The sequence below is a fragment of the Alligator mississippiensis genome, chromosome 1, assembly GCF_030867095.1.
Source record: "Alligator mississippiensis isolate rAllMis1 chromosome 1, rAllMis1, whole genome shotgun sequence".
Taxonomy (NCBI): Eukaryota; Metazoa; Chordata; order Crocodylia; family Alligatoridae; genus Alligator; species Alligator mississippiensis.
This window is the reverse complement of record NC_081824.1, coordinates 183,727,282-183,746,944: the sequence shown is the minus strand read 5'-3', so window position 1 is coordinate 183,746,944 and position 19,663 is coordinate 183,727,282. Positions and strand designations below refer to the sequence as shown.

General features: G+C 43.2%; 1 protein-coding gene and 1 long non-coding RNA gene across 2 annotated transcripts in view; one reads left to right on the top strand and one right to left on the bottom strand.

The window, feature by feature from the left end:
• Positions 1-2,052, bottom strand: part of LOC132245077 (uncharacterized) — a 56,877-nt gene extending 54,825 nt beyond the window's left edge. The window contains exon 1 of the long non-coding RNA XR_009456913.1: positions 1,973-2,052. This is a non-coding gene — a long non-coding RNA (uncharacterized LOC132245077). The remainder of the gene's footprint in view (positions 1-1,972) is intronic.
• Positions 2,053-2,080: 28 nt separating this feature from the next.
• Positions 2,081-19,663, top strand: part of MARK1 (microtubule affinity regulating kinase 1) — a 135,236-nt gene continuing 117,653 nt past the window's right edge. The window contains exon 1 of the mRNA XM_014598058.3: positions 2,081-2,228. Within this exon, the coding sequence (XP_014453544.1) occupies positions 2,178-2,228 (51 nt within the window). The 5' untranslated portion in view covers positions 2,081-2,177. The remainder of the gene's footprint in view (positions 2,229-19,663) is intronic.

Here is a 19,663-nt window from a genome sequence, read left to right as displayed (position 1 = left end):
GTACATTGGGTACCCCTACAGTTGAGGGGGCTCCCAGTCATGGAAGCTTGGTTCTTGCTGGTGCAAGGGGAGCCTGAGATCAGGTTTGCCCTGCACTGGCACTAAGGTGTGATGGGATCTAATGCACTATTGTGTGGATCACACATTAGATCCCATCGCGCCTTTACCTGAACACATAGAGGAACACTCAGATAACCTTAACACAGGCAGGAGCTGTGTACTGTAATACTTACAACAGACTGCCTGATGTCAAAAACTAGGAGGCAGGAAATCTGGCAAGTTTCAAGAGCATGAGCATTGCTCATCAGAGTCGCTTCGAGTAGGATAGGATTCAGAGATCGTATTTATTAAAATTCAGGTTTAAAAAATCTGGTGACATTTTGCAATAGAACCATCGATTTTTGTAGGGGAGAAAAGGCGTTTTGTTTTTACAGTTCAAAATGCTTATTTTTAGAGGTAACTAAGTGGAGGAGTGGGTCCTAAGGGTTAGTTGGTTTGCATCCAAAGTGGCTGTTATGTAAGAACCAATAAGCTCTCCAAGACAACATTTTAAGCAAGTCCGCAACTTCATCTACACGAAATTCAGCATCAATTTCCTGTTCAATGTCAGAACCAGTGACTGTCAACCAGGGTGTCACCAGGTCCTCTGAAGGCTGCTATGAGGTGTGGAGATGAGCAGATAAGTGCAGACTCAGGCTTGCAGTCCTCTCTGCAAGGTGAGCACTGTCACATGCCCCCCCTCCCCCCGGCTCCCATGGACCACTAAGGACACTCACACCTGGACTCCCCCTCATCCCTGCAATTATACCCCACATCATTGCTTGCATCTGTGTCCCTCTTAAACCCACAACTCAGTGCTTGTAACTGTGTGCACTAGGGTTGTTAACTCTGTTTGAACCCATTCTGGGAGGTTTCCAGAGTGCCAGCATGCCCACAACACACAATGCGAACATGCCCGTGTGCTTGCATGTATCAGCTACATATTATGGTGCATAGACTCTAGGTCAGGAAGGCAAATGCACCTATGACATTTTAAAAACCCACTGGACCACTGTATAAATCAAATTCAACATTTAATATTTCTTTTAATGAATGCCCTAACATTTATCTCCCAGGTGACTCTCAGCAGTCTCCTGGAGATTTATACCTAATTCCTGGAGACTCCAGGGCAATCCTGGTGGGTTGGCAACCCTAGCATTCACTCTTTCAAACCACAAGTCTGTAACCATGCAGCTTCTGTGCGAGGAGACTTTGCACCTTCTCTACTCTGTAAGTGGAGGGCCTTTAGCTCCCCTATCCCACACCCCAACACAACCCTAGGCTAAGCCACTATATACTGCCATGTAACCCCACCTGCCCCCTTACTAGGGTGCCACCCTTGTCCTGGCCTCTGCATCTCCACCCCAAAAAAATGATTTTTTTTTTTTTTTTGGCAAAAATCTTGTTGGTTGAACAAAAGATATCATCTCTACTATGAGTCCTGATGGCCACCCCAGGAGGAACACGCATCAACTGCAGATGCTTCCTCAGCCAAGCGAAGGGGATTTGTACCCGAAAGCTTGCCAAGAAGAATTTTTCCAATGATCTGAGCTGGCCTAATAAAAAAATAAAAAAAAAAAAATCAGATTTGCCCCCAAAAACCCTTCCTTGTAACACTGACTAAGCAAGTGCCTGCTCTGACCAGCTTCACATCTGCCTGGCCGCTCCTCTCGCCTCGGGATTTGGCCAGGAGGGGCGACGAGCTCCCCCCGCCCCCGGATTTCTGGGGCGGGCTGAGTGCGGCCCGCGGGCCGAGCCCCCCCTCGCTCCGGGCCCGCAACAAATCCGGGGGCGGCCCAGGCCTGGCAGCTAGCTCAGAGGGTTACCTCCCACTGCCGAGCCCCGACCTGGGCCGAGCCGAGGGCGGGGCCGGATGCGGTGGGGCGGAGCGGGGGCGGAGGCAGGGGGGGTGGCTGCACTGCCGGCCACTCACCTGAGCTGCCGGAGGCGGCGCGGGCGGGCGGCAGCGAGCCGGGCCCGGCGGGCGGGCGGTGGCCATGGCGCAGGCGCAGGCAGCCTAGCGCGGCGGCAGCAGCAGGAGGCAGAGGCGGCGCGGAAGCGGCTCCCTCACCCCGTCCCGGAGCCGGTGGCAGCGGCCGCGGTCTGCATTGCCCGGCCCCGCCCCGTGCCGCGCCGCCATGTCCGCGCGGACCCCGCTGCCCACCGTTAACGAGCGCGACGCTGAGAACGTGAGTGGCCGTTGGGCGCGTCCTCCCCCTCCCCCCCGGGCCTGGCTGCATTCCATCCCCCCCTCCCTGCCGCGGGCTCCCTCGGGGCCAGGCCTCGCCACCCCACCCCGGGCCGCGTCATCCGCCGCCTGGCCCCGCCCCCCCCAGCCCGGCTAGGGGGGGCCGCCCTGCAGGCCCGTGCCCTGCCCCCAGCCCTCTGGGCTGCTCCTTCCCCATGGGCAAGGGTGTCCCCTGTGCCCCGCTCATGGCTCTCCCCTTTTCCCGATGGCAGGTCCCGTTACCCCCAGGCCTAACTTGTGTGGCCATGGGTGGGCTGCCTGTGTGCGCCCCCATGCAGGGCCCTGCTAAGGGAGAGGTTTAGTGGGATGTTGGCCGCCCTCGTCGTGGGGACAGCTCTTCCCCTTCTGGGCAGCTAGCAATGCCAACCTGCCGGTATTACCATGGTGTCCCCAGGGATTAGATGTAGAAATCTCCAGGAGGTGGCTGAGAGTCTGATAAATGGTAGGGTATTCATTAATGTAAATAGGAAAGATTGAATCCGCTTTATACGCTAGTCCGGTGGGTTTTTAAAATGTGCATTTGGCTTCCTGAGGTAAAGCCTGCGCACCGTAATCTGTAACATGCATGCGGGCGCACCGGCGTGGTGTGTCGGGCGATGCACTGGTGTGGTGTGTCAGGGGGCACGCCAGCAACCTGCCCAAATAGATTCAAACAGAGTGGGCAACCCTATGGGGAGGTGGTTGGAAGGGGGAAGGGAAAGCCCCCAATGAGGTGGTGTTTCCTCTATGGGTGCATCTCCCATTTTTCTCCCTGCAGGTGAAATTGAGCAGCGATGCTGTGACACTGGAGATTTGGGACCTTTTTTTGGAGGGTGGGGGAATCGAAATAGAAACAAGAAGCCGTTTTGGGGGTGGAGTGTGGGTCCAGCGTGGTTGGCCGTTGGGCAGTTGACAGAAAGCACGAGAGGGGGGAGTAGGAGAAGGAGATTGGGTAGAACAATCTGGCCTTGTTTGTATGGACAGCGTCTAATGAGCAGGTGGGATTATTAGGAACTTGCATAGAGTATAGTACAAAACAGTGTGTAGATCCAAACCGGCATCAGGGCCTCATGGTAGGGGAGCTCATCCAAGCACCTAATGCCTGTTCCAAAGAGTTCAGGCTTGTATGAGATACAAGGCAAAGGTAGGGGAGAGGGGAAGGCTTCAACACAAAGGTAAAGAGCCAGCAATGAATGGATAAGTGTAAGACCTGAGAATATATTAGCATACTATAATCTGAATTTTTAGTAAAACTGATTCAGCAAAACTTAATTGGCATAACAAGGTAGAGTAGAACGTTACTCAAGGGCAAAAACCACAAATAAAATTAATTTATCATTCACTACTGTACAACCCACCCATCCTGGATTGGCTGATTTATGTAGGTGTTGCAGCAGAAGTCGTTCTTAAGACTTCAGTTTTTACAAAAAAAAATACCACCAAAGATGTGAGTGTACATATTATGTGTAGGTCTCCATTTTGTAACTTTTGTGGGAAAGCAGAAGGTGAATGCATGGCAGGTTAGTGGGAGGAAGGAGACAAGATATAAAAGATCTTGTTTTATACCAATGTGGTATAGCCAAGGGTTCAGGAAGAGTTATTTGTGGCAGGAAGAGATAAAGGGTGTGCCTGAATATATATGATTATATTATACATAGGGCTTGCAAAATCCATTTATGCATGGGGAGTAGGAAGCATTTCCAGAAAGTGCAGTTAACTTTTATAGAATCTAAACTTCAGTTAAAATAAAGAAAATTTTGAAAAGTGGCTAATGCAGGGGTGGGCAATTATTTTGGGCGGAGGGCTGCTTACTGAGTTTTGGTAAGCCATCAAGGGCCACATGACAGGCAGCCCAGGGCAGATAAATATTAATTTTCTAAATTTTTTAGGGGCCTCACGGGCCAGATAGAATGGCCTGGCGGGCCGCATCTTGCCCATCCCTGGGATAATGGTTACCAACATCATTTTTTTTTTATAAATAGAAAAGCTGTTAACTCCTGACTGTGTTAGTGTGTGTGTTAGAGATTGGGTCTCCTTGGCCACCTTGAGTTAAGCACCCAAAATTGCTTGGTGCTTTTTAAAATTTTGGGTCGAGTCTCTAACTAGCTCTTGTATATATGAACATAACCATTTAAATACAGGCTGAAACCATGTGGTGATGTTTCAGCACCATTGCTGTTGGGGGCAGGAGGAATAGGGTTCTCTGAGTCCCCGTCGTCGTCGTCCCCCCCCCCCCCCCTTCCCCACAACTTTGTGCTCAGTGGATGCTTGGGAATATGCTTTGACAATACATCTGTTATTCCTAAACTCCTTCATACATGATATCATGTTGTAAGACCATAAGGCTGGTCAGAGACTTGCTGCTTCATGTTCTTGGTTGGGCAACAGGAGAGAGGCTTCAGCAGAGTGTTCTGAATTTGTAGTTGTTCCAGAAGAGGCGTTTGTGTGTCAGGCCTGCATAATCTGACACATTGTGAGGGGAAGTGGAGCTACCCACATTAGTTTCTTGTAGTGGGGAGAAGGGGCTGCATTTATTCTTTTGTTTATCCATTAGAGGTGCTACGTCATCCACTTCCAGAAGAGCAGAATTAGTTCATTTGATGAGAGTTATGTGTGCAACAGTTTTGATTGATTTTGGGGGGGCGTGATTTCGGTGGTTTGGGACAGGGCAGGAGACAGTGTTAATAGATTAGTTTACTGTTTGTATTGATGAGACTGGCATTAATTTAAGTCTGAGAGTTAAGCTACCAGGAGGACAGTGTTTTCACACCCACACTGTGTCATGGAGTGACCATGGGGGTAAGAATATGTAATCAGGAGAAAATGTGATTCACAGGAGCATGGCAAATGGCCTGGTACATTGACTTAGTTTATTGTAGTAATAGATACTCCGGATTTTAAAATTATGTTTGTGAAACTTCCAGAAGTTGTGCAGCTATTACTGATTGTCCCAGAGTGCGGTTTGGTGCTACTGTGCACTGGTAGACCTCTTTGAAAATGCTGTGTGTGAATCTCAAGGATCAGATTCTAGACTTGTTTCCTGGCGTTGGCTGGTGGATGATTCTAAGCAGAAACTCGTGTATAGCTCCAATTGTTTCGATACTGTATGAAGTCATGGAAAATTGTCTGTTTTCTGTTGGCAGCTGTTTTTCATTGTTTTTTCCCCCCAAAAATTCCATCATAAACTATTTTTAGTGGGTAAGGAACAGGTCAGTGTGTGTTGCATATTGCCAAAAAAAAAAAAAAAGGAACACTGGAAATGGAGCCTACAGCAAGAAAAAGGATGGCACTTCCCTAGAGGACATACAGGAAATTGACCCCATCCTTTCTGCCTAGTTCCCTGTGTTCTCTATTCCACTGCATTCTCTGAAAGTTGCCCAGAATACATAGTACTGTGGAGTAGTCTTTTCAGTAAGTTCCTAGCAAAGTGCTGGAATGAATGCTGGACAAAGGGATGCGAGTCCTTGAGCTAGTGCAATATAATGAATACAGACAAACCACGATCATTGGTACGTCTATCTGTGTGAAGCCATCATTTACTCTATTGCTGAATAGTGTAAACCTTAAATCATTTCCTGTGCTATTCTCTTCCATACTTCTTAAAGCTTTGCTTACTCTTCACAGTATGCAGCATCTGTGGCCTGAATGTTTGACACCCCTGGGGAAAAAGCAAAAACTTTCAGCCAGAAGTTCAAGGCCTCTTTAAATGATTGATCCTCTAAAGCAGTGGTTAAGGGTGTCTTTTTAGTTTTGAGGCACCCTTCAGAAAATGCCCGCTTAGGTTTTCCTTGGTTTTTGATTAGAGAAAAATAATAGAGTAATTCTTGTTGCAGAGAACTCATAGTCCAAAACAGGTCAGAATGTTTTTAACACTGGATTCTTATTTGAAATCTCTGGCCACGTCAAGATGAATGCAGCTGTGTGGTGTGTGGTGCCGGAGACATGTCTGTGGAACCACATAATGCATGTTCAATTGTTCTCCATGCTACAAGAGAGCACTGTGGAAGGGTTTTAAAAAAACCCCCGCAAAGAAACAAGCGAAGCAGCACATGCACGGGCAGGGCAGGGCAGGCCACCTGGAGTTATGCTGCTTCTGATAGCCAAGCTCTGCATGGCAGAATCTCCACTGCTGCAGCCCCGGGAGGCCCCCAGGGTTCCAGGTAAGGTTGCAGGGGCCAGCCTAGTACCCCGCTGGAGTAACTTGCATGCCAGAGCACACGTGGCACAGGCATTCCCCTGGGACAAGTAGCAGCAGTGCAAAGTGCACCACTGCGAGTTGTCCCCAGGGAACCAAGCGTCCACACCATATGTGGACATGCCCTCTGAGTCTATTTTGTGAATCATGTTTTACACGCCTAATATTGCTAACGTTGCATGGCACTCCGTGGCATCTTTGAAACGCATCCTGGTTTAGAATCACTGCTTTAAGGTGCCACCCTGCTCTGTCTTCTGCCTGACTTCAGACTAACCTGGCTTTGTTACATCTCTATATAGTCGGGACAGTAAGAATTTAGGGCAGTTTTCCAATGCCTTTTTTTTCATGTCCTATTATATCACATGGTGAAGTTAGAGAATGGCTTTTTGAGTTAAAGGCAAAAGAGAGGAAATATGTTTTGTTCCTTTTTGTAAAGCTATAAGGTTTTTTATTTTGTTTTTGTTAGTTTTTCTGGTGAAGGCAAAGTGTTTGACAGTGGTGATTATGCTGTACCTACTTGCTTTGATGCAGTTGATGAAGGCATGAAAGAGCTTTTGTCTCCTTTTTTCGGACATAGAGGTCACTTAACCAATGTTTTGGGAACTCCCTTACGATTCTATAGGCAAGAGAATTCTATTGGATATTATTAATGTTATCCTATTTTTTTCTAGGTCCTACCCTATCAAGACCTTACTGTGCAATGTAGTATACAGATAAAATGCATGCTCTCTGTTTATTTAGGTGTCAGAGAGTATATCAATGTGGGCAGAATGCAAGATGGTAGTGCTGGAAGAGTAGAGTAACCATGAACAAAGTTGAAGAGAAATTAAAAAAAAAATTTGTCAGTACCAATACCAGGTGGGAATGCATTGTAGACCTCATGAGAGTAAGTCTTAAAAAGGGGTATAGGAGAGTTTTAAGTTGATTTTGTGATGTTTTTAAGTTGTGGTAGCTTCCTTCTGCACCTTCCTCCCCCTTCTGCCCCCCCCCCAAGTTAATTAGAGATTGGAAACTGTGCAGTATTTTGGGGAGGGGGGCACTGTGGCTTGCCCATGATGGCTGAGACTAGACTTTGTGTTTATTTTGATGGAAAAGAACTCGAGAACATGTGCAAGGGAAAGGATGAAATTGGCTAAGAAGGTGATAAGGGGAGATGAGAGATTTGGGGGTTAGGTTAACTGGGATAATATTAATTATGCTATAGCTAAAATCTTTTTATTACTTGGATATGCTTTTACATGATAAGAACACATGGTTTTGATTTTTGGGAGGAGGGGCGTGGGAGAAAATCTCTCAAATTCTTTCAGTGCCTGAAGCAGCAGCAGTATGGCCTAGTTTCTGAGCCTTGTAGGTTCAAAAATGCAGTTTGATCTTTCTCTTCTGCAAGTGATATTATGCTTGAGTGGCATGAAGATGAGCCATTGCTCCTCCATATAAGATTATTTTTTATGTGGGCAAATGTGTCATTAGGTTGTAAATTTCTTAGGTGTTGGGAACATATATGCTGTCATAGTCTTCTGTTGGAGATTGACTGTCTTTTATTTTTGCCTGTATTAGTGCTGTACAGCAGGGACTAGAAATTTGCAACCTATAGGCCAGATCTGCTCCGTGAAGCCACTGGATCTGGCCTACGGAGCTAGAGGGCTTTACTGCTTGGCACTAGGGAGCTTTATGCTGCATCACAGATGGGCTGCAGAGAGAAATGGTGCTGGCTGGATCCTACTGCCAGGTCCCCCAGTACCTGCATTGGGTTGTCTTGGCCCACCACAGGAAAACATTGTGCAACAGCAGTCAACAATACAATGTTATATTGAGTTCCAAGTGAGTTTTTATGTTTGGAGAAAAATTCTTCTCCAGGTATCATATTGTGTATGAGATGTATTCTCTGAGAGAGTTTAATATTTTTTCTTCAGTTTAAACTGTAGACCAATTTTAAATCCCTTTAAATTTTAAACACAATGGTTCAGTGTGCATAAACAGCTTTCAGAATAGCCAACACTGGTTTAAGATAAACCTGGATGGATGTTGTATCAGACTTAACTGAGGTAGGCTTAATCAGTTTATGGAACTTCTGTCCTAGATCCTTCTCCAGCTTCAAGTTAACTCGCAGTCCCCCAGCATCCCAGGATGCTTTGCACCTCCCCTGCAAACACCCCCCCCCCCCCCCCGGTGGGCTGGCTAGCTTTGACCCAGCTGTTTGCTCTAGCTGAGCGGGGAGGTGTCCTGTAGCGCACTTCTGGCCTGGGCCACTGCAGTCATGTGGCTGCATTTTCAGTATCAAATGTGACTGTCTGTTCACTTGCTTATAGGTTCAGCCTATGCAGTTTAGACTAACCTGTGAAGACTGAATCGATTCAGCCTTGGGCTTTTTGACTGTCTGTACTTGGCCAAACTGTCAGTTTTAACTGGGTGTTCCTGATAGTAAATGTTTTGAAGACAAATAACTTGTGAATGCCTTTTGAGACTTTACGAGACTCAAAAAGGTCCTCTAAATACTGGTATGTCAAGATCTTGGTGGCAGTTTTAGGTTTTGTAACTTGTTATGATGGCAACAGTAAGAAATTTGCAAATTGTTAAAATAGTATTTTCTACAAAGCGGTTTTCCAGTTTGCTATTTTCATCCTAATTAAATAAATGTCCAAATATATGCAGTAACTATTGCTGTAAGATAAATAGGCAGTGGTGTTATTGGAAGGTATAGCGAACTTTTAGTTTCATCCTTAGAGGGAAGAATAATTAGAAAATAAATGAGGAACTTTTTTTTTAATGAGTATCTTTTTGTTTATAGGCACAGTTTCAAAGAGAATGTTTTTTTGTTGAGGCACATATTCACATACGTATAATAGACTTCTAGAGAGTTAACCTTCTGTTGGGTTACAATTAACCTCAGAAACTGAACTAGAGGCATTCAAGCAGCAGTGTTCTGGTTCAAACTGTAGTGGCAGATCACTAGAAGGCTGTTTACACATAAAACACATTGTGTAGATTTCCTCTGCATCGGTTTGTTCACAGCATCTGATGAAGTGAGCTTCAGTCCACGAAAGCTTGTGCACTAATATATAAAAAGTATATTTAAAAATATCTCCTTTGGTTAGTCAAGAAGGTGCAAATCTACCCTGCCTTCTGTTTGTAAACTCTTAATATATGATACCCATTGTTTTAAAGTTGTTTGTCATGACAGGACAGATTATTTCTCTCCCTTTGATGTGCACTTAAGTCATTGTGATTGTGAAAGATAACAGGAGGAGGATTCCTCATACTCATTTGTATCAAAGTAAAAGCACTTTTCTTCTTTTTCAGCTTTGATTTCGCTCTTTCTGTTTCATTTACCGTGCTATCCTGGGACTTGCATACTGCCCTGATTTTGGCTTTACAGACTACTTCTTGCTGTCATCTCTAGTGTATTTTTTTTCTGTCAACTTTTTGTCTTATTCCTGAGTGGAAGTGACCACTTTCAGCTGTTGTTGAAGTTAGCAGGAATTTTAAGTGCTCGATGCAAATTAGGAACAGTTCCTTTATGTGCAAAAATGTGTACATTTTTCATGTGTTTTTATAAAGCATAAATACTTAACCAGATAACATTTTGTTCTGTTTTTTAAATGGAAATATTTTTGTTTACATCAAAGTGCTGTGTTGTTTTTAATTGTAACTATGTAGTGTTGTGCTAGTGCAGGAGGATCAGACAGTTTTGTTATTGTTAAGGCAAACTTCTGGTAATCTCAAGACTTTCACTTGTAAATTTTATACAGAATGTAAACAAACTTCTACAAAAAAATTTAAAATATCTGAATAATACTTGATGCAGGTAGGGAAAATTAATCTAAATGTTTACATCTTAAGTGTCCCTTAATTTATTAATTGAAGGGGTGATGGATAATTTTGTGCCACTTCATATGAGAATTTTTAGGCAGATTGATTGAAACACTTGTGGAAACCTTATAACATGGCCACATAGTATTGTTTGCCTGAAGTTATGAGTAAAGTATAACATTTTGATAGTTCAGCTGAATCTACTTCTCTGTTTATATTTGGTTTACAGGGTTCATGTGAGAGTAATGAAATAAAGGATGTAAATAATGTCGACTGAAATAACTTTGGGTGTTAGTTGATCCATGGTGAGGGATGTAGAATGATACTGCATTGTGCCATAACACAGCATGGGAAGAAGGCAAAGGAAAAGGGTGAAATGGACTAGAAAGAGTAGTTTTTATTAGAGGCCATCTAGCTTTTCTTGTTTTGAAATTTAAATAACATCTAGCACAATAGGCATGGCAGTAGTGTTAAAAAGATTGATGTTTGAAACATGCAAAAATTGCCTTCTGGTCTCATTTCTCATTTCTCCTTCACCCCTTATCTGAATGTGTGAGCTAGTTTATGGAGAAGTAACAGACTACTCTTCCTGTAAGCTCTCCTGACTCCTCCCCAAGTATTCACTTCAGTAAGTACTTCTCAATTCTTTCCCCCTGTGCTGCAGCGATACCACTGCTTTGGTACTAGCTTTCACTCCACAAGAGACAAAGATGGGGAGGGTGTTTTTTTACACAAAATAACTGATGTTATACTGGCAGTCACCTTGCTGTAACATCCAAAGTAGGAATAATTTTTACTTCATGGTAGGTTCAGTTTTCACTTTAGGGTAGTTAGTTAAGGTCAGCATTATACCCTATTCCAATTGATGCCAATACCCTGAATTGGCATCAATTATCTCATAGTAAAATTATAATGTTTCTTACAGCAGAGTAGCTAAAGCATGTTTTTTTCACAGTAAAAGCATTCCTCATGTTTTTGTCAGTGAAGGCAGCTTTTTGTCGTTGTGTCAATGGATTTCTTCTTTGAAGAATGCTGTCACTACTTTGTCAGAAATCTTCATCTTTAGATATAGTTCCTTGTTCAGTACCAGGTCAAATTTTCCCCTTAGCAAAATTCTAGAAAATATTTTTTTCATATTAGAGTAGAAAAGGCTACCTGGCTTGTATAATTAATCTCCTTCTATGAAGCAATTTCTCTTCCTGACTTAGTCTTTCAAATACTATATCTTAGTACATTTGAAAAGTGGTGGCAGTTCTAATTACCATCTCAGCATCTTTATTTTATTTTTTTTACATATTTTTAAATATTGAAATGTGCCATCATGTAGTGTGTTCTACCCTTTATTGGACCGTCTCTCCAACTTTGTTTTTCTAATGACCTGAAACAAGTAATGTGTACAGCGTGGCATGTCTTTGTGAATTTTTGTTTGTTTGTTTGTTTTCCAAGCAGTATTCTTCCATGTTCATCCCAAAGATCCTTTTAATAGAGAGAGAAACTGGATTATAAGGATCTGATAAACCAAAAAGATACTTTTCTGCAGAATATTTTGATGCTATTTGTTAAAAAGTTATTAAAAATCTTTCATTAATGTGTAAGGATTTTTTTTCCCCTCCAAGTAAGTTGCCTATCATGTTTTGTTTTAGGTGATGCAATATAAATACATAATGGAAATTCCCTAGCACTAAGATCTGAGATGAATAAGAGATTCACAAAATGATGCTGTTTAGTAAGAGAGAACATTATTTTATTAATTAGCCTAGTAATAAATTGTTACATGCACAGGTTAAGGGATTTAGAGGGACACTTCTTATGTAAAGAGACATCTGATAGAACAGCAGTACTTTGAAGGAAAATTATAAAGAAACAGAAGCAAAACTTAGAGCAGTGGGGGCCAACCTTTTTTGGCAGGTATGCTACAAATTAGGCCTGTGATCTTCCCCAAGTGCTTCTCTGATCCTTTTCCGCTGCCCTATCTGATTTCTGCTCCCAGCTGTACTCCCTGCCCAATCTCCTGCTTTGTTTTTTGCTTCCCACCCAATTGACTGCTGTGTTGACTGTCCCCTCCCCAATTTGCTGCCTTTGGCCCTCCTGCTGCAGGTTGGCCACCCCTGATTTGGAGTATCTATTATATCTACGTTTTTCTTTTGGCTTCATTCTAACAAGTTATTTTTTTCCTCTAGGAGGTATATGCGTTACATTAGTTTTATATAATTTTTCTTTAGCATCTTCATTTGTTTCTCATTCTTCTTGTGGACTGTAACAGCAATAGGTACTTTCTGCATCTGAATTTGACATATATACCATATTTAATTGAATCTAAGATGACCCCCAATAATTAGACTCTACATACGGGAAACTTATAAATCTCTTATAATTTTCCAGGTATGGAATCTAATTATCCAAGGCTTGTGTTGAATTTGTCCCCCTGCACTATGACAGGAGGGAAAGCAGTGGTAGGGGGGAGGGTGGCTGGAGAGGTCAGGTGGTACCCTTGCCCTCTGCCCCACCCCTGCACTGCATCGTCCCACCCCCCTGCTCCTTCCCTCCCTTCTCCCCACAGTCTCCCCTGCCTCTTCCCCACCTGCCCCTCTTACTGTCAGATGCTGCTTGGGCTCTATTCCCACCAGGGAGCACAGCATGTGGATGTGCAGCCCCTGCTGGCCATGCATCAGTGTCCCTGCTGCTGATTGTCAGGCCAGGCAGAGGATGCATGTCCATGTGCTCTGTGCCCCAGGAGGGAATCCAGCCTGAGCCAGAGCCCAGCTATGCCTGACAGGGGCAGAAGCTACAGAGGGCAAGTAGAGTGAGGGCAAAAAGCTGCTGAGGGTCTGACTGGCCCCAACCTGGGCTTAGAGCCAGAGCTGCAGCTGCCTGCTCTCACCACCCCTGCCCTGCCCCCTCATTTCCCTTTGTACCTGAGTCCGAAGATGAGGGGCTTTCTCTCTTAGGTTGATTGGGGAGGAGAAACTTTGTCTTAGATTCCTAAGTAAATACAGTATCCATAGAAGATACATGTGTAAGTAGGGGCTTATTGGAATTTGTATGTTAATATATTCTGCTACAGAATAAAATGGAGGCACTCCCAAGAGACCATGTATCTCTTCAGTTCAAGACCAGTTACAGATACACGCCTGCCTTTTTTTGCAGGGTGTCTTTGCCATTAGCTGCCTTCCAGTTAGTCTAGAAGAGATTCAGCAGAGGACGTTGATAGGATTACTTTTCAAGTTGATCCTAATCTTCAGGAGGAGAGTTCATGGTTGGTAGATTAACCTGCTAAAGGAGATTAAATCAATTCTAACATTTTGGGACAAATGAATAGTTAGTTCATAAGAGTGAAGGCATTTCAGAAAAGACCTATAGGTGTAGAAACCAAAGAACATAGGAAGTAGACATTTTCAAGGCTACATCTGCTCCGTTGAACGAGAAGGCCAAGACTCATCCTTTTGTGGCACTCAGTAAATTGAGAATATTGTAAGTACTGGATCTGAAGACCCTAAAGTGAAATGAAGGAAAAAATTAGTTCTGCATGAAAATGCTGACATAACATAATAATGTTGCTACATAATAAAATAAAAAAAACACTCTCAAGTGTTCTGTTCTTTTTTTAAATGGTAAGACATTCCTGTCATATAGTCACTGAAACTAACTGGAAAGATACTGCCAGTTGATTTGATAACTGTTTCAAAAGTGTTTGCAGAGGCAGCAGCAGTTTTCAAACGACTCTTAGAACAGAAGGCATGGATATATATCCCTTTCTTAGATGATCTAGTGCTAGATAGTGGCTAATAGAGTTCTTCAAGGCACGTGGCTTGTTATTTAACATGTCTAGGGGTAATGAGAGTCCATCCCAGCGGTTGTTAAACTAGAAATGGCTGCTAGTTAGAACACAAGGAAAATGTTCTATTAAATAAGAAGGTTGCTAGTATATTTTTTGAAGAACATCAGGCTTAGTAGCAAGAACTATTCTGATAAACATCTGCTGAACATTACTATTGTTGAAACATCTACAGAAAGGCTTTTCATAGAACATGCAAGTGGCCTTCATGAGGAATGCCTATATGCAATAATTTCACAAATATAGTTTCTCAACTTCTTCTTAATGGTAATCTGGTCAACCAATTAACATTCCTTTAAAATTCTTTTCTTCTGTTGGTGGACCAGTGGATGAGTACTTAAGAGTATGTTGAATCTAAGACACGGAAGACAGTACACGAAGGCACTTGAGAAGGCAGCTTCCTCTATCCCCTACATAGTCAAAAGGAAAAGTTCATAGATTGTTAGGGGCTGGAAGGGACCTTGTAGATCATCAGGTCCAGTCCCCCTGTACTAGGCAGGAAAAGACAACTGGGGTCAAGTGGCCCCAGCAAGGTGACTGTCCAGTTTTCTTTTGAAGATTTCCTGGGTAGATGACTGCAACACCACTGGAGGGAGTTTATTCCACAGTCTGGACACCCTGACTATGAAGGAGTTTTTCCTGGAATTGAGCCTGAAGCAGTTTTCCAGGAGTTTGTATCCCTTGCCCCTGGTCTTCCCCAGGGATGCCCTGGTGAACAGCTGTTCTTGATGTACTCCCTTGATGTAGCGGCAAGCTGCTACCAAATCCCCTCTCAGCCTTCTCTTCTGCAGGCTGAAGAGGCCCAAGTTATCAACTTTCTGAAGATAAGACCAGTCAGGCTAGGTTTGAGACATACTTGAATCAGTGGTGTACATAAACAGGCTAGGAGAAACCAGGTCATTTATCCTGCTTACGGAAGCAAGTGTTGATATAATTAAAACTGCCTTTAATAGCCATTCAACATTTTAAAATGCTGACTTTGGAAATCAACCTATCATTGGAAAAAAAGCACCCATATGAAAACATTTTCTGGATAATGACAAGCATAGGGGAGAGGAGTTTTTTTGGTAAGGTGTTTAGACAGAGGTGGTTTGCGTGGTGAGGGGAGAGACTTTGAGTGAAAACTTGTAGCACACAGAAATTTATTCTTCAGTAAAGCTGCTTGTTTACTTCATTAAGAGTGAAATTGAACCTGACCAGAGTATAGTCATAAATATGACACAGAATTTCAGGATTTGATTTTTTTAAAAAAAAGAAAATGCTAAGACAGTTGGTCAGCATAAGCAGGGAGGTCATGAATACTGTTACTTTTACAGCGAAGATAAAATCTGGAGGACCAAAGCTCAGAGACTGGGGAGAGGGAAAAAAAACAAATTAGGACTTCTTGGGAAACAATAGTGAGTTTTCCCCAAATTGCCTGCATGAGAAATGAGGAAGAATGGTATGTGGTGGGAGCAGCTGGTGGTGACCCATATCCGTCAGGCTGTTCTTATTCCCTGCAGGTGATCATTATTCACCTGGGGAGTGACTGAGGCATAGCAAGAGGGATTGATTTGATTATTTAGGTAAAGAGGAATGTTGACCCATTTCTCCCTTTTACTCAATGTTGTCTGCTTGGTGATATTTCCTAATGAACGCCCATCAAGCCTGTCTTGATCTTCCAAGATCAAGTGAGCAAGGAATGAAATGTTTTAGAAATGTTTTACCAGTTTGTTTGTTTGTTTTAATCTGAGGATCTCTAGGAATGGGTGGATTATGCTTTAGTTGAATGGCATGGTGGGGTAGACATCTAAATGGATTGCTGTCATCCCCTGTGAATATATTTAGGGGTTTAACATGGGTCCAGTGTGAGGTCACTGTAAACAGATCATCACTATGGAACCACAACACAGCACTGTGCAGAGGCATGACTATGTGTTCCATAGAGTTTTTGGCTTCCCTCATTTCTCCTGTTTCTTAATGGAAGAGGGGTATGGCTTGGAGCTCTGGTTTCCAGCTAGGTTCCCTGAGCAGGTCTGAAAGTATAGACTATAAAGTATAGACTATGTGCCCTCTAATGCACACTTCAGTTTATAGAATTTAAGGTCCCTAGTGCCAAGCTGGACAGCACTGTTGGGTAATTTTGAGGAGTGGTTCCCCATTAGTTGATAGATAAAAGTTGGAGCTTCCCTGTTTAAGCATGTTATGGCATACATGTTTTACTGTTTCAGTATTTTAATGAAAGTGTTTGGCAGAAGCCAAGGTGTTACTGTAGATAATAACAGTGTGGAGCTGTGAACTCAGCAGCTTGGCCTGTTCTTCCCTTTGCCCAAATCCTGCTCTCTGATAACAGGGAGATTGAGCCAGGGAATTAAGGCATTATTGAACAGCCAGCAGCTACTGCCGTTCATGGTCTTGCTTCCGCCCCAACTATTTGAATATCATAAGGGAGAAGAGGTGGATAGGAATGTAATTTTCTGCCTTTTGCATTAACTTCAATTTATCTTATTCCTTAATTGTATTTGCTTCCCTCTGCATGTCCTCGTGAGTTTAGGGAAGAGCAGGTGAGCTTGCTGTGCCTTTTATAACATACTAATGTGACACTGAGGATATACTTGTGTGGGTGCAATGAATTCTCTGTGTAGTTTGGGAGACTAAGTCCCATCCTGTGAACAGTATAGATGATCTGTTAGCTGAGATGACTGCTTACAACTCTCCAGCAGAATTTTCCTAGTTCCTCAGGCACTGAAATGATACAGCTCTGTGTACAACTGTAAACTACCTTCTTATTCTGTTGGAAAAAAATAAACGGGTGTTTTTTATTGTGTCATCTGATCTCACTGTGATCTTGGAAAGATGCATGGCAGCATTATAATTACCAGTGTCCTGCAGTTCTGGTCACAGAGCAGGGCCCCATTATGTTATATGCTGCACAAACCTGGAACAAAAAGATGACTCCTGCTCCAAAGAATTTACTAGCTATGTAGAAATCCCACCTCCCTTTCCAACCAACAGAGAGAGATATAGGCAGATTAGGGAGTACAAAGAAATGGTGAATGAATATTGCTCAGCACGTTAAGCATTGGTCTCAGTCCATTAACATCCTGCCTGTTGCTAGAAGTTTATAATAGGGTTGGAGTGTTGTATCCTAAGTGGTCCAGATGTCCAAGAAGAAAGGGGTTTTTTTAATCAATCTTTTATTAGATCAACTATAGCTGGGAGAGCTGTTGGACAAACGTTTGAGCATCAGATGCCCTTCCTTATGTCTGAAGGAGAAGCAAATGTAGGCTGAGCTAAATAGTAGGAAAAAAAATCCATATAAATGCAAACAGTCTGCTTGGTGGATGGAGGAGGGCTGCAAGGTGATGTGTACAGGAGCCAGTATATGAAAAAAGTCCAGGCACTCTGGTTAGTGGTAGAGTGAGACCATTCAAGATGGAGGTGGCTGTTACTTGTGAAGTGCAGAGAGATGTTTGGTAATATTTGCTTGATTATAGTGAGCCATAAAGCCACTGTCTGTATTAAAACCAGATTCTTTACTGTCCAGTGTAATTATGCATTTTTGTTGTCAGGCCTGTCTTTTGGAGATGTTATGTAAATGTCCTTTGAGTGCAAGGATTGTGAGGTCAGAGAGGGAGTGGTTGTTCTGTGAAAAATGTGCTTCTACTGGTGTTCATGTGTCTGTTTTATTTATTCTATTTATTCTACTAGATAGGGGCTTATACCATGGGCAGATTGAGATGGAATTCATATTTGTGTCCCATAAGGTGCTAATATATTTTGGTTGCCTTGAAAATGAAGTCCACTTATGCTTATGACATAAGGAGAAGCAAGTGGAGCAATGAAAAGAGTTGATATGGCCAAAGTTAGTACCTATGAAAAGATGATTTCTGTGTGGCATTCTGATTGGATGCAAGTGGAGCAAGACCAGTTGCCAGAGAAAAGGTGCTGTAGTACTTGAGACATGAGCTGATGAGGCCTGCACAAGTGTTTTTGATCTGTAATTGGGTAAGAACAGCCATGTTGTTGGGAGGTATGTAGCAAAGGATTTGCAAGAAAACCTGGATATGAGAAACTAGAGAAGAGGTGAGCATCAAGAGTTGATGTCCAGATTCAATGCAACTGAGAGAGGAAGCACTAGAGTGGCTTGTTTGAGGATGGAAAAGAACGAGAACTGTTCTAGATGTACTGAACTTGTGTTGACAATTAAATATCGGTAAGGAGAAGTTGGGAAAACAACCTGATTTTTGGTTTGTGCAAAAGGAGGTAAGTTTGGTATAGAGATGTAGATTATACACTGATAAGGTACAGAGGAAGATGATGATCAAGAACAGCCATGTGAATCCTCCACAGTGAGCTAGGGGTGAGGAAGAGCCTTTGTAGGACTGACTGAAAAAACAGGTAGAGGAATAGGGGAGCCAGGAGGAGTCAATTGTGAAAGCAGGAGTACAAGATTTTGAGCAGACTAAGGTTGCTAGTGTTAGAGGTGGTTGACAGGTCAGAGAGAATGACGATTGCTTTTTGGTGCTGAACCATGGCTTAGAAAAGATCATTAGAGGCTTTGGCAAGCACAGGTTTTCAGTAAAATGCAAAAAGCAGAAGTAGATTGGATTGGATCCAGAATGAAACTGTAAGAGAGGAACTGCATACAGCAATTAGGCAGTACATCTAATAAGCTTAGAGATGAAAGGCAGAATGAAAGTAGGACCAAGGCTGTTTCTATTTATTTTAAGATGGGAGAGACTAAAATATATTTGAATTGTGAGGGGGGAGAAAAACCAAGAGGTAAATAACAAAGTAAGTGAGAGGTTCACTGCGGGAGCAAGGAAATCAGATGGGATGGGTTCTGTGGAGTAAGCAGAGGATTAGGAGGTGGAGAGCAGAAGGGGGTGAGAGACGGTAACATTGCTTTTTTTCAAAAAATGTATTTTGGAAGAAACTGGCAAGATCTTATGTGCAGGAATAGATGAAGGCAAGAAGGGAAGGTTTAAGGAACAAATCATATGTGATGAGGGAGCAGCTGGAATAGCAGGCATATAATTCTTTTAAGTCTGACAATTGTTCAGCTAGGAAAATGGCCTTGTGAAAAGAACAAATGGCACATTAGTAAGTAGGCCTGATTTGCTGCTTCTCTGGTGGAATTTCCACAGAGGAAGTGGATATTGGAGGCTGAGCCAGGCCTGTGAGTTGGGTAAATGGACCCTTGCAAAGGTAGAAGAGAGCAGAGTCAAGAATGGAGGAGAGTGCAACATGAGAATAACAACTATGTTAATGGAAGGAGGGGAAGAGAGGACAAAGAGATGAAAGATGATATGTTGCTCATGTTGAAAGTCCAGAAGTCTTAGAAAAACCAAGTGACAAGGTGAGGTTGTGGAGATTGTGGAAGGTGGAGAAAGAGATGCAGACTTTGAGAGAAAGGGACATGTTTGGTGAAGACAGGGCAACTGACAGACCCTGGAAGTCGGTAGGGAACTGAACCAGGGCTGCAGAACAGCGATGTGATGGTGAGTACGCAAGGAATCAGAAACAGTAAACAGCATACGAGTTGCTGAAAGTGTGTGGGAGGCGTGAGTGTATG